Here is a 16,769-nt window from a genome sequence, read left to right on the forward strand (position 1 = left end):
ATATATATATATATATATATATATACAAACAACCTGGAAGAAAAAAAAATCATTAACTCAATAAGAATCATGAAAAAAAATATCAAATAGAAAACATAATAGTGCAAATATATATAGTAGGGAAAGAGTCCAAATGTAAGTGATGTTTCAATAAAGTCGTGAAAAAAATTAAAAAGAGGCACAATATGGTGAAGTACTGTAAAAAAGGCTTTACTAATGCATAAGATAAAATACTAATTACAAACAATACAATACCAGTTACAATCTGGCTATATATATCTATATAGTATATATATATATAGTATATATATAGTATATAGATATATATAGTATATATATCTATAGTATATAGATATATATATATATATCGCTCTCTCTCTATCACACAATGCGTCAGTCATCAGGGCCTCCTGCACTGTGCTGGCACAGCTGCCCTTATTAAACATGGCGGCTATGGGTTATGTCATGTGACCAACATGCCAGCCATCTGAGCTTTAGTGAAACAGGAAGGGACGTCATTTCGGAATTGATGTTGCCGTGCATTTCCTTATATCGCTCCGTGCTCCCCCGGATATACCGGTGTGTCGGTCTCTGATCTGCAGGGGGGAGAGGGGCTGGGTGGAGAATGAGGCGCCAGAGTCGCAAGGCTGCGCTGAGCCTGGTGAAGGAGCTGGACGCGTTCCCCAAGGTGCCTGAGAGCTACGTGGAGACATCAGCGACCAGGGGGACCGGTGAGAGGGGGGCGGGAGCCCAGAGGAGACTGGGGAAAAGGATACTTAGAGGGGACCGTGAGAGGGGAGTGAGGTGTAATATGGGGGGGGGGGGGGGGGGTTGGGGTTGGAGCTTCTTGAGGGGGGACAGTGGGCGAGAAGTGTGGGATGGGGAATGGTACCCTTGCCAATCCACCTATTTCCTCTATCAGTGCCTTATGTTTCTTTCCCCTTGTAGCCCTTTGCGCTCTCGCTCTTCCCTTGTCACCCTTTGCCCTCTCGCTCTTCCCTCTCGCTCTTCCCTTGTCACCCTTTGTGCTCTCGCTCTTCCCTTGTCACCCTTTGCGCTCTCGCTCTTCCCTTGTCACCCTTTGCGCTCTCGCTCTTCCCTTGTCACCCTTTGAGCTCTCCCCTTGTCACCCGTTGCGCTCTCGCTCTTCCCTTGTCACCCTTTGCGCTCTCGCTCTTCCCTTGTCACCCTTTGCCCTCTCGCTCTTCCCTTGTCACCCTTTGCGCTCTCGCTCTTCCCTTGTCACCCTTTGCCCTCTCGCTCTTCCCTTGTCACCCTTTGCCCTCTCGCTCTTCCCTTGTCACCCTTTGCCCTCTCGCTCTTCCCGTGTCACCCTTTGCGCCCTCGCTCTTCCCTTGTCACCCTTTGCGCTCTCGCTCTTCCCTTGTCACCCTTTGCGCTCTCGCTCTTCCCTTGTCACCCTTTGCGCTCTCGCTCTTCCCTTGTCACCCTTTGCGCTCTCGCTCTTCCCTTGTCACCCTTTGCGCTCTCGCTCTTCCCTTGTCACCCTTTGCGCTCTCGCTCTTCCCTTGTCACCCTTTGCGCTCTCGCTCTTCCCTTGTCACCCTTTGCGCTCTCGCTCTTCCCTTGTCACCCTTTGCGCTCTCGCTCTTCCCTTGTCACCCTTTGCGCTCTCGCTCTTCCCTTGTCACCCTTTGCGCTCTCGCTCTTCCCTTGTCACCCTTTGCGCTCTCGCTCTTCCCTTGTCACCCTTTGCGCTCTCGCTCTTCCCTTGTCACCCTTTGCGCTCTCGCTCTTCCCTTGTCACCCTTTGCGCTCTCGCTCTTCCCTTGTCACCCTTTGCGCTCTCGCTCTTCCCTTGTCACCCTTTGCGCTCTCGCTCTTCCCTTGTCACCCTTTGCGCTCTCGCTCTTCCCTTGTCACCCTTTGCGCTCTCGCTCTTCCCTTGTCACCCTTTGCGCTCTCGCTCTCTCCTTGTCACCCTTTGCGCTCTCCCCTTGTCACCCTTTGCGCTCTCGCTCTTCCCTTGTCACCCTTTGCGCTCTCGCTCTTCCCTTGTCACCCTTTGCGCTCTCGCTCTTCCCTTGTTACCCTTTGCGCTCTCGCTCTTCCCTTGTCACCCTTTGCGCTCTCGCTCTTCCCTTGTCACCCTTTGCGCTCTCGCTCTTCCCTTGTCACCCTTTGCGCTCTCGCTCTCCCCTTGTCACCCTTTGCGCTCTCCCCTTGTCACCCTTTGCGCTCTCGCTCTCCCCTTGTCACCCTTTGCGCTCTCCCCTTGTCACCCTTTGCGCTCTTCCCTTGTCACCCTTTGCGCTCTCCCCTTGTCACCCTTTGCGCTCTCCCCTTGTCACCCTTTGCGCTCTCCCCTTGTCACCCTTTGCGCTCTCCCCTTGTCACCCTTTGCGCGCTCCCCCTTGTCACCCTTTGCGCTCTCCCCTTGTCACCCTTTGCGCTCTCCCCTTGTCACCCTTTGCGCTCTCCCCTTGTCACCCTTTGCGCTCTCCCCTTGTCACCCATTGCTCTCTCCCCTTGTCACCCATTGCTCTCTCCCCGTGTCACCCTTTGCTCTCTCCCCGTGTCACCCTTTGCTCTCTCCCCGTGTCACCCTTTGCTCTCTCCCCGTGTCACCCTTTGCTCTCTCCCCGTGTCACCCTTTGCTCTCTCCCCGTGTCACCCTTTGCTCTCTCCCCGTGTCACCCTTTGCTCTCTCCCCGTGTCACCCTTTGCTCTCTCCCCGTGTCACCCTTTGCTCTCTCCCCCGTGTCACCCTTTGCTCTCCCCCCGTGTCACCCTTTGCTCTCCCCCCGTGTCACCCTTTGCTCTCCCCCCGTGTCACCCTTTGCTCTCCCCCCGTGTCACCCTTTGCTCTCTCCCCGTGTCACCCTTTGCCCTCTCCCCGTGTCACCCTTTGCCCTCTCCCCGTGTCACCCTTTGCCCTCTCCCCGTGTCACCCTTTGCCCTCTCCCCGTGTCACCCTTTGCCCTCTCCCCGTGTCACCCTTTGCCCTCTCCCCGTGTCACCCTTTGCCCCCTCCCCGTGTCACCCTTTGCCCCCTCCCCGTGTCACCCTTTGCCCCCTCCCCGTGTCACCCTTTGCCCCCTCCCCGTGTCACCCTGTGCCCCCTCCCCGTGTCACCCTGTGCCCCCTCCCCGTGTCACCCTGTGCCCCCTCCCCGTGTCACCCTGTGCCCCCTCCCCGTGTCACCCTGTGCCCCCTCCCCGTGTCACCCTGTGCCCCCTCCCCGTGTCACCCTGTGCCCCCTCCCCGTGTCACCCTGTGCCCCCTCGCTCTCTCTCCCCGTGTCACCCTTTGCCCCCTCGCTCTCTCTCCCCGTGTCACCCTTTGCCCCCTCGCTCTCTCTCCCCATGTCACCCGTGTCACCCTTTGCCCCCTTGCTCTCTCCCCTTCTCTGTAGTGTCTCTGCTTGCCTTCTCGGTGATGGCTCTTCTAACTGTGATGGAATTCCTGGTTTATCGGAACACGTGGATGCGATACGAGTATGAGGTGGACAAGGACTTCACCAGGTGACTCTAACAGTGCGCCCCCCCCTTTATTATTCTGTGTCCTCCCCACCTGACTCCTTTTTAGTGTGTGATACGTTTTTGCCTTTTTCTGGCCCAAGTAACATGGAGAGGATGGCAGGTCCAGCACACTACCGACTGTATTACCCATATTTCAGCGTGCAGGTCTCGTTTTTGCGAGCTTTCCTCTACGTTTGTCCTTGTCAGGGACCGTTAATATTTCTGACAGTAGTTGGCAGCAGACGATACTCGTCTCTTTCAGATTCATATTTTTGACAAGCATTTTGTGTCAATGTAGCTGTCCGTTTGGGGCCTAATGTTTTCCTGTGTCTGCTGAGGTTATGTTGGTCTCGGCGCCCGTAGACAGAGTAATATTATCTGATGGCCTGGGTTCTGCCATAGTGGTATGCTTGTAGGTCTGTAAAAATGGTGCTGCCTTTCTGTTACCTGCTGCAGAGATGAAAAATAAATTCTTGGGTGGCGCCAACTGATGACCTGTTCGGGTGAGTGTGGTCATGGCTGAGGCTCACTGTTGCATTATCAGGCTGCTGGGGAAGTTGCAGTACTAAACGTGGCAGCACAACTGCAGTCTGCTTTCTGTCCCGGGCTGTATGTCTGAAGCGTGACTGTAGTGGTAGGCCTAGCTGTAACCGTAGGTATGTGAATCTGTATTGGTTGAGGCCACTGGGGTAGCTGTCTTTTCACTATTCTGTCCTCGTTGCACGTAACGCTGTACGACTATACAGATGGATAAACGCCCGTTCAACTTCATGCATAAGGAGTGATCTTCTGAATTCCTAAACATTTGTTAGGACCTAAAGCAGTCGTGGGCAACATGTGCGACCATAAGCCTTCAAAAGGGCCTCGCATATCCATGCATATGGTGCACAGGCAAAAGGGATGTTGCAGCCCCACCCCCTCTAGTAGTCCTATGCCCTGCTGTGTCACTCCCCTTCTTGTGTGGCTCTGGTACGTGTTGTTAAACTTTGGTCTGTAGCATCACAGGAAGATTCGTGGTAAGGTGGGTGGTGTCAGAATCATTATAGGATATGAGGAGTCCTCCCCAGAAGTTGCATCCATCATACTCACGATCAACGTCTTCCTCTTGTCTTTCAGTAAATTACGGCTGAACATAGACATCACGGTGGCAATGAGGTGTCAGTGTGAGTATTTCCTCTTCCCAGCCAGGTCGAACTCTGCAGTTGGTTTTGAGCTGTTGTAATGTCTTCTTTCCTCTCCAGATGTCGGTGCTGATGTGTTGGATTTGGCCGAGACGATGGTCATCTCGTCCGATAAGCTGGTGTATGAGCCGGTGAGAATGTCTGTCCAGCTGCAGACACCACTTATCAGACATGGCAGGCTAAGACTGACTGCTTTGGGTTCATTAGTGTGATTGGGAATGGGCAGCTGAAGTGTGTATCCAACAGGGAGGGAAAAGCTAGAGTTGTGGGTGTCTGAAAGGGATGGTATGGCAGTGGCGTTGGTGTCTACTGGGGAGGGTACAGGTTGCCAGTGAGTGAAATGGTTGGACAGGGCAAGACAGATAAGTTCACTTGCCTCTCTCCTGTATACTTGGTGGTGTTCAAGTGTGTACATTGAATTCCTGATGATTTATTTCTCTGCAGGTGATATTTGATCTGTCCCCTCAGCAGAGGCAGTGGCAAAGGTATGAGAGAAGGGACACATGCCAGGGAGGGGAGTTCTGTTTGTTGTTTGCGCAATGTTAGGCCGGGAGTGATGGTCTGTCCCTCTGCACAGTGACTGGGGAACACCTATCTGCTTTGTCCACAGGATGCTGCAGCAGATACAGAGCCGGCTGCAGGAGGAGCTGTCTCTCCAGGATCTACTGTTCAAGAGCGCAATGAGGAACACGGTAACTGCACTGCCTCCCAGGTGAGAGCCTGGAGATGACAACCCCTGACCTCCCCCAACCCTAACTACCCCATAGAAAACACCAAGTGGAGAGAATGAATGCCACCTTGACTCGCTCTGCTCTCGCTCTCACAGGGAAGATTCCAACTCTCAGCCACCCAGCGCCTGCAGGATCCACGGATACCTTGACATCAATAAAGTGGCTGGAAACTTTCACATCACTGTGGGCAAGTATGTCCTTCTACTAAGGGCCTGTGGGGTGTATAACACATGTAATATACATCGGTTCTCCCTCTGGAGCATATAAGTAATGCAATATAGGACAAGCAGGGTTTTTCTATGTAGGGTGCATTGTTCATGCGATATGGGACATAAGGAGTCTCCCTGTAGGGTGGGGTGTCATGTAATGTAGGACATACAGGGTCTCCCTCTGGGGTGTATTAATGTTATATGCCAGTTTCAGCTCCTCTTTGTTTTTACTTTATTTCCCCTATATTGTTATTTGGTAAAGCGTGTCTTTACACCGTTGGTGCTACACATAACATTATATGTATGCACCCAACACGTGGCTCCTTTGCTTATAATTCTAAAACGATCAATACCCTTACAGACTACTACAAATCCCTTTACAATCTCTCTGGTCCTGAAATCAATTCCAGTAAAAAATAAAAACTTTTAAAAATAAAAAAAAATATTATTTTCTAATTGTCTACTCCCCAAGCTTGACCCCTAGATATTACACCTCTCGAAAAACCAATCGATTCTCTTGAAATTCTTGAGGCAATCAAAGCGCTTGAGAACTGGAGAACCCCCAAGTCCGGATGGATTTTCCCATCGATATTCTAAAAAAAATAATTAAAAAAAATCTTCATTCCTCGTTACTACTCACACATTTTGCTAAATGATTTGAGGTATAAGCAAAACGGGCCCCCGCTCTCCCATCGTAATTAATAGTCTGGGTGAACTAGGGTTATGTGAATATATAGAAGAGGTACCTCTCCCCAAAGACAGGGGGCGTATGCAGAATACCCAATGTCATGCACTCGCTAGACTATCAAGTGAAAGGAGAATGTAGCTGAATAAACTCAGACATACACTCGAGACACCATATGGACGGTGTAGTAAAGATAATATGGGATGACCTCTGAGATATTAGTGGTATGGTTGATATAGTTAAAATAATTTATTACTAACAAAAACTAAAAATAATTGGGGCAAAAATGTATAAAAACGCCTAGGAGGTGTATTGCAATAGGAGATAAAGTCCACACTATTAATAACCACAAAGGGTTAAAGTACTCTTAAGCTGTAGGTGACAGCACTCAGCGGAGTGTTGTCCAGAGTCACCCTGCGATTCTATAATTGGGCTAATAATCTTAAAGGCAGCGCTCAATACAGCTTCAGTATGTGCCAGATTATCTCTGGTAGGCAGTCATACCTTAACTCTGGCATGATGGTACCGAGTACTTAGTGCTACCCATACAGGTAAGTCTGTCATATTCCCCTGTGAGGTAAACTATGTCGGAGGCTTTGCAGGAATAGCTGTATATGCTTATAATAAATTGTCTCCAGAGTTAACATGCATGTGGTCAAAGTACTGCTTTGGTAAGCTGTAAGTATATACCGACATATCTGTGTGCAGCCCAAGAGTAAGGGCTACAGGGTGAATATGCAAAAGCCCTATGGGAGTAATAAACCAACAATCCTGGTGGACCATATGGATTGCTAGTATGAGTGCCACCATTTTGCTAAGGCTGCAGAGTTAGGTATTGAAGGTGTTAATATCCTGCGTCCTGTGGTTAAACAGTGAGTGGATGGGAGGGGTGGGTATTCCCTGCTTGTGCTGCTTGAAGATCAGTAACTCTGCAGCTCCTTAGCTACTCTGGTGCGCTCCACTCAGAATCTGCCTATGAGGAAAGTCTAGCGAGTGCATGACATTGGGTATTCTGCATATTCTCCCTGTCTTTGGGGAGAAGTACTTCTATATAAATGATTTAAGAACATGATTTCTGGTCTCCTTCCTCTTATAAAAATGCTATGTGCCATAAAAAGTAATTTCCAAAGAAGACAAGGGCCCAGGAGTTTAAAATCGCTCTCTTCCCTGATGTATTATTGCCACCTACCAAACCTCTCATCTCGCTTCTCAGCCTCTTTCCCACCTTGTTCGAATTTGGCTCGGTGTGGATGTGTTTTATGGCTGGAGGTGTCAAAAGGTTCCTGAAAGCAAGTGATAAAAGAGTGTGTATGTGTATCAGTGTGAATTAACATGAATGGAGAGCCCACAGTATATACAGTGCTTTACAAAAGGTGTGTGTGTGGAGTGGGAGCGGATATAAATGGTGTGGGTGGGTGTGGAAATGTGAGAGTTAGTAGCATAACTAAAAGTGTGTGTGGATACTATGTGGTCCCTATTGTGTGTGTATATATATATATATATATATATATATATATATATATATATATATATTAGTGTGAAGGAGTGATTAATACACACATCCACACAAAATGATTTACAATGTAAACATTTTTTGCGAATAACTTCATATGGATCTCTGTTTCTCTATTAGAAATGTAGAAAAACTTTGTATTTGTTACTTTAGTAGTAATTCTAATTATGATCCTATATTAATTGGAAACATGAAATACAGGTAAACCCCGTTATAACGCGCCTCGTTATACCGCGATTCGGTTATAACGCGGTTTTCCCGTGGCTCCCGTTTAAAAAAATAAAAATAAAAAAACTCACTGCACACACACTGCTCACTGCACACACACTGCTCACTGCACACACACTGCTCATTGCTCACACTGCACACACTGCTCATTGCTCACACTGCACACACTGCACACACACTGCTCATTGCTCACACTGCACACACTGCTCACACTGACACACACTGACACACACTGCTCATTGCTCACACTGCACACACTGACACACTGCTCATTGCTCACACTGCACACACTGACACACTGCTCATTGCTCACACTGCACACACTGCACACTGCACACACACTGCTCACACTGACACACACTGCACACTGCATACTCCACACACACACACACACACCAGCACCAACACCCGCTCCCCCCCCCCCCCTCCTCCTGCGCAGGCAGCGGGGACAACGGTGGGGAGAAGGTGAAGCGGGGACCGGAGGGGCATCCCCCTCCCATCTCCTGTCCCGCGGGCTGTGACGCGGTGACAGGGGGAAGCCAGGACCGGAGGGGCATCCCCCCTCCCATCTCCTGTCACGCGGTGACAGGGGGAAGCCGGGACCGGAGGGACATCCCCCCTCCCATCTCCTGTCCCGCGGCCTGTCACGCGGTGACAGGGGGAAGCGGGGACCGGAGGGACATCCCCGCTCCCATCTCCTGTCCCGCGGGGTGAATATGCGCTGGCCATTTTTTTTCCGCGACCCCGTTACTAACGCGGTGGTCTCGGGGTGGACCCCGAGGACCGCGTTATAACGGGGTTTACCTGTATATCATTGTTAGGCTGAGTCCATAGAGGGGCCCAGCCACGCTCCTCCGCGCTGACACTGAGGCTCGCCTGCTCGGTCAGGAGCGATTTCATGGGCTGTCAGGCGAGCCAGCGTTCGCGATCGGGAGGTGGGGCAGTGACGTCGCTGGGCCAATAGCCCGCGAAGCTCCGATGTCATGACGCTGCTTCACGCTGGTTGGGTGTTTTCAGCCGACAGCGGGCTGAGAAACAGTTTAGTCTGTTGGCTGAAAATCCCTGCGCCTCAGAACGCCTGCGGACACTCACAGAAGCCCCCTCTAAAGACATCCTCATTGAGGATGACGAGGCTCAGCGCGGACATGGTGACGTCATCGGCTGGCGCATGCGCAGACGTGATGACGTCATGACGCAATTCCTTTTAGCGCGAATGGGGCTACAGGTAGAGGGTATTTAAAGGAACTGATTACACAGTATGTTATCCTTGATAAAGAACGATAGCACATTCGAAATGCGTTGGATTTTAATGTCTTGATGACACAATAAATTTGTACTTTACTACTTGGGTCCTCCCTCTGCTCCTTATTGGATCGTGCACTCCTTACATCTTTTGTACACTGTACCCCTCTGGACCCAGCATAGAGGGCTTACAATGTAGTTTTATTGCAGGTAGTGTGATGAGCGGTTTTCCAATAATCACCCATTATGATCAAAGGCCTTTCAGAGTGCAAGTTTGTTTGATCTACCTCTCTCCTTCCCTTCCCCAAATAGGCACTCTAGGTATACCAAAAAATACAAATTATTTATTACAGACAAAATAAAAAATAATAAAATTATATATATATTTGATCTCTAACGTCCTCTCAATTACACTGTCAATTATCAATACAATACTCGCAGTTAGTGCAAACTCCCTGCGCCCCCCCCCCCCCTATCTGCTCACTCCTCGGTCGCCACCCCACCCCCCGCATCTAATTATGCGTCAAATGATGCTGAGGGGTCATGTCACATGACCCGCGGTGTCATTTAACGCATGTCACGTCACGTGGCCCCCGCCGCGCTGCCGTGGCGACATGTCACACTGCCGGCTGAAACAAGGTAAGTGGAGTGTTGCAGGGGCCTCACGTGATTCCCCGGCATTAAATTCAATGCCAGAGGGAAGAGGGCGGGGCCTCTGCAACCACCCGCGCCCCCCAGAAGAATCTCCTGTCCCGCACCGCTGGAGTAGGAGATGGGTACAAGAAAATGTCAAAGGCGCTGATTATCCTTCTCGGCACAGTGAAGTTCATTAAGATGTGGAAGATTCAACATATTGTTATGGGGATGTTTCTCTTCAGCTGGGACTGGGAAACTTGTCAGGATAGAGGGGAGAATGAATGGTGCAATGTACAGGCGAATTTTTGTGGAAAACCTGCTTGAGTCAGCCAGGACTCTGACACTGGGGAGGAAATCCACATTTCAGCAGGACAATGATCGAAAGCACTAGGCCACACTGCTGGAGTGGTTGAACAAGAGTATTAATGTCCTTGTGTGGCCCAATCAAAGTCTTGACTTGAATCCAATTATACATTTATGGTGAGACTTGAAGATTGCAGTCCATGATCAGAAGTGGATCAATTTTCCCATGATGAATGGGCAAAAATATCACCAACCTACTGTGCAAAGCTAGTAGAGACCTATCCAAAAAGACTCATAGCAGTAATTACAGCAAAAGGTGTTTCTACCAAGTACTGACTTAAGGGACTGAATACTTATGCACCCAATACATTTAATTTTGTACATTTCCTTTGCTGACATTTAACCTCTTTCTCATATAACGATGTTCAATTTAACCACTACAGTTGTGCCGTTTAAAATAGAAAGTTTGTTTCAAAACCGTTGCGCACATTATTTGTAATTAAACAAAATGTGACATTGTTGGGGGGGGGCAAATACTTCTGCAAACCACTGTTCCACAGTCTCACTATATAAGCAAAGTTCAAATATAAACATAAGATAAAAAGTTGAGTATGAATTGACTAACCCCCACTTATTTGTAGATTATAATTAAGAACTGATCTATATATAATAGAGCATTTACAACGTGATCTTAATCTGAGACAATGATCATAAATATAATATGAAAATCACAAAAGTGTGTGTGTTTCAAATGAAGTTGCACTCTGAGAGGCCTTTGATCATAATTGGGTGATCCGCTCTTCATACTTCCTCTAATAAAATTAACTACACCGTATGCCCTCTATTCTAACAATGATATATACTGGAATAGGTGCATTGAATCAATACAATTAATAACTTATGTTTCCAATTAATATAGAATCATAATTAGAATTGCTACTAAGTAATAAATACAAAGTCCCTCTAAATTTCTAATAGAGAAGCAGAAATCCTTATAGATTCTTTATATATCTCACACATTCTATACATCTCACCTAAAGGTTATTTGAAAATGTAAGCTTCAGAAATATAGACTTGTATTACTGGCTAGGAAGTTATTTGTAAAATTAAAAAATACAGTATATAGATTTTAAATTGTAGATCATTGCTTTGTTTGGATATGTGTATATTAAACTCTCCTTCAGTTTGTATTTATATATATATATACACATATATATATATATATATATATATATATATATATATATATATATACATACATACATACATACATACATACATACATACATACATATATATATATATATATATATATATATATATATATATATATATATATATATATATATATATATATATATATATATATATATATATATATATATATATATATATATATATATATATATTGGTCGACAAATCACCAAAAAATCTACTCGCCGAACAAAAAAATCTACTCGCCACCTAGTACCCTGCTTGGGCCAATAGGAGCTCGCCACGATGTTAAATCCACTCGCCCGGGGCGTGCAAATGTATAGGTTTGTCGAACACTGTAATATATATATATATATATATATATATATATATCATATTTGGGATCCCTACTATATAGAAAAAGACCATGTTTGCTTTCTAGACTGATTATATCACTGAAGGGGAGGTAACAATTACACCATCTAATTTACATATGGCACGAAATTGAATAGATTTGGGATTGGTTGTTGTTTAGATAAAGATTTCTGATCACACTTGTTAGTTGATCTTTTTGGTATATTCAATAAATGGTCAAAAATCATCTTTTTTTTACTTAACTGTTCCTGGAAGAAAACTTTAGCCTGTGACGGTGTGTGGGAGCTCTCGTTATACAGATACTCGGCGTTCTGTGAAACACCTTAAACTCTTCTACTTTAAAACACCCCACATCGGGAGTGCAGGGCCAAAGTATTATTTATTTATGGCCTTTTATAAAATGAATAACTAAAAATCCAATGCCCTGAGCATGAGGCTTCGCAGAGAAATGACTGAACACCTGCAAATCAGTTTAAGTGGAACTCGGCCCACATCAAGTATTTAAGTGTTCAAATTACCAAAGACCCTTCCACACTATACAATGTTTTTATTTTAATTTATCTTTAGTCTGAAAATTCAAAATAAACAGTAAAAAACAAAAAAAACAAAAACCTATTGCATACATACAGGGTTTTCTCTGCGGTGAGTAAAACAAATGTAATATAGGACATACGGGACCTCTCTGTGGGGTGTATAATGTAATATAGCACATATGGGACCTCTCTGTGGGGTGTATAATGTAATATAGCATATACGGGATCTCTCTGTGGGGTGTATAATGTAATATAGCATATACGGGATCTCTCTGTGGGGTGTATAATGTAATATAGCATATACGGGATCTCTCTGTGGGGTGTATAATGTAATATAGCATATACGGGACCTCTCTGTGGGGTGTATAATGTAATATAGCATATACGGGACCTCTCTGTGGGGTGTATAATGTAATATAGCATATACGAGTCTCCTGCTGGGTGCACATGTCCTCCCCTTTTCTACTCCCCACTCCCTTCCATTCCCCCCTTTTCTCTTGCTTGCTCTAATTTCATGTTCTTCTTTTCCTGCTGCAGAGCGATTCCTCACCCTCGGGGTCACGCACACTTGGCAGCTCTCGTGAGCCACGACAGTAAGTCAGTCTCTGTCTGTATGTCTCCCACTCTCTCCCTCTTTCAGCTGCTCTTCCCTCTCCCATGATCTTACCGTGCACTTCTTCCTCCTCGCTCTCCTTCCGCCCCACCCCTCCACATGATCTTGGTGTGGTCTCTCCACAGGAGTGTCATGGCATCCTCTCCTCTGCCATATTACCTTGCCGTCGTCTCCTCTTCAACCCCATATTTATTTATTTTATCAAATGTTTTACCAGGAAGTAATACATTGAGTTGCCTCTCATTTTCAAGTATGTCCTGGGCATAGAGCTATGATGACAGATACATGGTTTACATTAAAAGTAAATAAGGGTTTTACCTTATATATAAAGACATTGTATGAACAGTTCAAAATATGTTAAAGGCGTATGTAACAGTTACAGACCAGATAAAAATGTGAGACAGCTTTAGTTTGAAAGAACTTAGACTGGTGGCGGCTGTAAGAGTCTCCGGTAGATTGTTCCAGTTGTCGGGTGCACGGTAAGAGAAGGAGGAGCGGCCGGATACTTTGCTGAACCTTGGGACCATGAACAGTCTTTTGGAGTCAGATCTCAGAGGATAAGTGCTGCATGCTGTAGGGGTGAGGAGCTCGTTCAGATAGACGGGTAGCTTGCCCAGAAAGTATTTGTTGGCAAGACAGGAGAGATGAACTTTGCGCCTAGACTCAAGTGATGGCCAAGCTAGTTCTTTGAATATTTTGTAGTGATGTGTGTTGTACAGTAGTTACATTGGAGAACGAAGCGTCATTTTGAGTTGTAGAGGGTGTCTAGTTTGAGGTGCTGAGCCATATACTATGTTCCCATAGTCTATAATTGGCATTAGCATCTGATGTGCGATGCGCTTTCTGACCAACTGGCTTAGGGAGGATTTGTTCCTATAAAGTACACCTTGTTTGGCTTAGATTTTGGATGTCAGGGTATCCATGTACAACCCAAATGTTAAATAGGAGTCAAACCATATGCCCAGGTATTTAAAACCAGTGACAGGGGCTAGGATGGTATTAGAGTTGGTTCTGATTTCGAGCTCAGTCACTGAAAGCTTTAGAAATTTAGCCTTGGTCCCAAATATCATTGTTAGTCTTGTCAGTGTTTAGAAACAGTTTGTTTTGGGAAATCCAGTTTTCAAGTCTCAAAAAAAAAATCAAACCGACGTACATGCCAAGGTCGGAGAGGCGAGGGCTGTGTGTATATAAGATTGTCATCCACATACATGTGCATTGACGCTCCCTTACAAGCTGTATGTAGATCTTGATGCAACCTTCTCTCCCCATAGGAGTTATGTTGTGCCATCCTTTGTTCCACCCCACACCCCCCCCACCCCCATATGGTTTTGCCTTGATTTCCTCTCCTTTCTCCATGTTCTTGGCGGGCCCTTTCCTTCTCCTCCCCACCCTCTCCATGATCTTGGCGCGTTCTCCTTGTTATCTTAATTAAGGCTTTTGTCACTCTGAGCAAGACATTTTCTCCTTGGAGCCTGTCCCAGTCATTCTGTCCACCAGGTGGGGCTGGTGTTTAGCATTTGAAATGAATGGAATACCTGTCATATTTACCACTAGCATGTCCCGTCCTGGGGAAGATATGGGGTGTGTAGATGGACTGTACAGATCTACTACATAGGGCTGCTGTGTGATTCCCTGTCGGTATCCTCCTGTAACGGTTCCACCCCCCCCCCCCCCCGCCCCTAGAAAATCTTGTGCCTCCCCCCAGTTTGCGCACCCCTAACACAATCTAAATGAGTGCTATAACGTGCAATACAGGTGTGTTCTGTGTTAATCATTGTGAGCTTGGGTCTTGTTCCATCTGTTCTTCGCTGCAGGTTATAACTTCTCCCATCGAATCGATCACTTGTCCTTTGGGGAGCTCCTGCCAGGGATCATCAACCCCCTGGATGGGACTGAAAAAATAGCCTCTGACAGTGAGTTACTTATCGCACGCTCCCTCCCCCTCCTCACCCCTTGCGCACTACCGGCTGCCCCAGCTCTTGCCCGCCCGTGCGCCCCTGCCCCTAGTCTCCCATCCCTGGCTGGTCTTAACCGCTTCGCCAGCTGCTATTTATTTACCTCTCTGATGCTTCTCACCCTTCACACTCCTCTGTTAGGTAACCAGATGTATCAGTACTTTCTCACCATCGTCCCGACGAAGCTGAATACGCGCAGGATATTGTGCGACACTCATCAGTTCTCTGTGACTGAGAGGGTGAGTCGGTGACATCCTGACCGCAAGATTAAGTGACACATTGATACTGGACATGACCCACAGAGATGTCACTCACGCCGCAGGGCAACAGAGGGACTGACAAAAGTGACCTGTGACGCATGCTCTGTTTCCACTGCCCGTAATGTATGTTGACAGAGAGAAGAGACCACTGGTCCAAAAAGTCTGCTCCTCAAATGGCACATATCACACCTCCGGGGCGTGTGATAAATCACGTTGTGTTTCTATCATCCCTCAGGAGCGTGTGATAAATCATGCCACCGGCAGTCATGGCGTGTCGGGGATTTTCATGAAGTATGATATCAGCTCCCTGATGGTGACCGTGACAGAGGATCACATGCCCTGGTGGAAGTTCCTGGTCAGACTCTGTGGCATCGTCGGGGGGATTTTCACCACCATGGGTGAGTCCATGCTTGTGAACGTCAGCTGTGTGAGTGCATACATGCAAATGGATGCTTGTGTAATATACTGTGGGTGCTGTACATGTGTATATATAACGGTCCTCTCGTTCCAGGGATGATTCACGGGTTGGCCGAGTTCTTTGTGGATCTGGTTTGCTGCCGTTTCAAACTCGGCGTTTATGGGCGCCATGAGGTGAGTGTGTGATATGCGAGGGCAGGTATTTGTGTCTGCCCTTTCTGTTTACACACCCTGTGCTGTGGTACTGGTGCACATCTCTATATCCCCCCTTGGTTGTACTGGTGGCCGTCTCTCAACCTCTCTTCCCTGCCCCTCCATGGATCCGGTTTCCATCTCTTGTCTTGCTGTGGCTCACCCTTTGCCATAAGCATGTTGCAGGGGGTGATGTTTTACCACATTGTGGTGTCCGGTGTCTGCCACGTTTTGACCTTTTTTTTTTCTTCGTTTTCCAGGCTGACCACGTGAACGGTGTCTCCCACAACCATTGTGCTGTGACCCCCACCCCGGACGTACTCTAGAAGGCAGAGACTTTTAATTACAATAAACAATCCCAATGATTTTACATACTGGCCCTGTGCGTGCAAGTCCGTGCCCCGCTGCTCTGCCCCATAGAATGGATCACTTCCCAGTTTGCTATCAAGGTAGTACCCCGTTGGGCTCAATGGGGCAGTAGAGCTAATCCATAAATTCACACTTTATACAGAACTCTGAGTCCTACGCTGCTTTTGATCAGATCTTGGTCAGAAAAGAGGTAGAGGAAACTTTTGTCTCAGTGGGGTATAGGAATCAGACAGGCATTTTTATTCTGCGCTGGATGAAGTATATAGTATTGTGCTTCTGAGGGATGTATGGTCAAAAAAACTGAGCATGTGGAAAGGAGAGGGAACATCTGGACTAATAGAGTGGTACTAGTTAGGGCATAGGATTCTGCGTTGAACTCATGGATACTTCCCAACCCTAAGTACCAATGTCCACTGTATCACTCACTGCAGTATATCTAAGTAACACATATTAGCCCATGTTATGTCGAGGACCAGGGCAGTTTAATCCATACTTCGCTCAGGAATGGCACAGGCGTTCCTCTATTTGATCAGTGACAGGGACATGTCTAATAAAGTGATGACATTGGATGTACGTACGGTAGGTGTGTCCAGGTCCATTCGGTAGTAGTCGGCAGCGATCAAAGACATGCCAGGCCAGATAGTAAGGGAT

At 47.0% G+C, this 16,769-nt stretch overlaps 1 protein-coding gene across 1 annotated transcript; it reads left to right on the forward strand.

Moving 5' to 3' along the window:
• The first annotated feature begins 509 nt into the window (after positions 1 to 509).
• ERGIC2 (ERGIC and golgi 2) lies at positions 510 to 16,119 on the forward strand. The gene is made up of 13 exons (XM_075602278.1): positions 510 to 731; positions 3,377 to 3,485; positions 4,599 to 4,645; positions 4,724 to 4,794; positions 5,108 to 5,148; positions 5,274 to 5,375; positions 5,490 to 5,585; positions 12,850 to 12,905; positions 14,740 to 14,838; positions 15,022 to 15,119; positions 15,376 to 15,538; positions 15,652 to 15,731; positions 16,010 to 16,119. The coding sequence occupies exons 1-13, from the start codon at positions 626 to 628 to the stop codon at positions 16,073 to 16,075; spliced, it is 1,134 nt and encodes a 377-aa protein (XP_075458393.1). The 5' UTR covers positions 510 to 625; the 3' UTR covers positions 16,076 to 16,119.
• The last annotated feature ends 650 nt before the right edge of the window (positions 16,120 to 16,769 follow it).

The sequence above is a fragment of the Ascaphus truei genome, chromosome 5 (genome assembly GCF_040206685.1).
Source record: "Ascaphus truei isolate aAscTru1 chromosome 5, aAscTru1.hap1, whole genome shotgun sequence".
NCBI classification, from domain to species: Eukaryota; Metazoa; Chordata; class Amphibia; order Anura; family Ascaphidae; genus Ascaphus; species Ascaphus truei.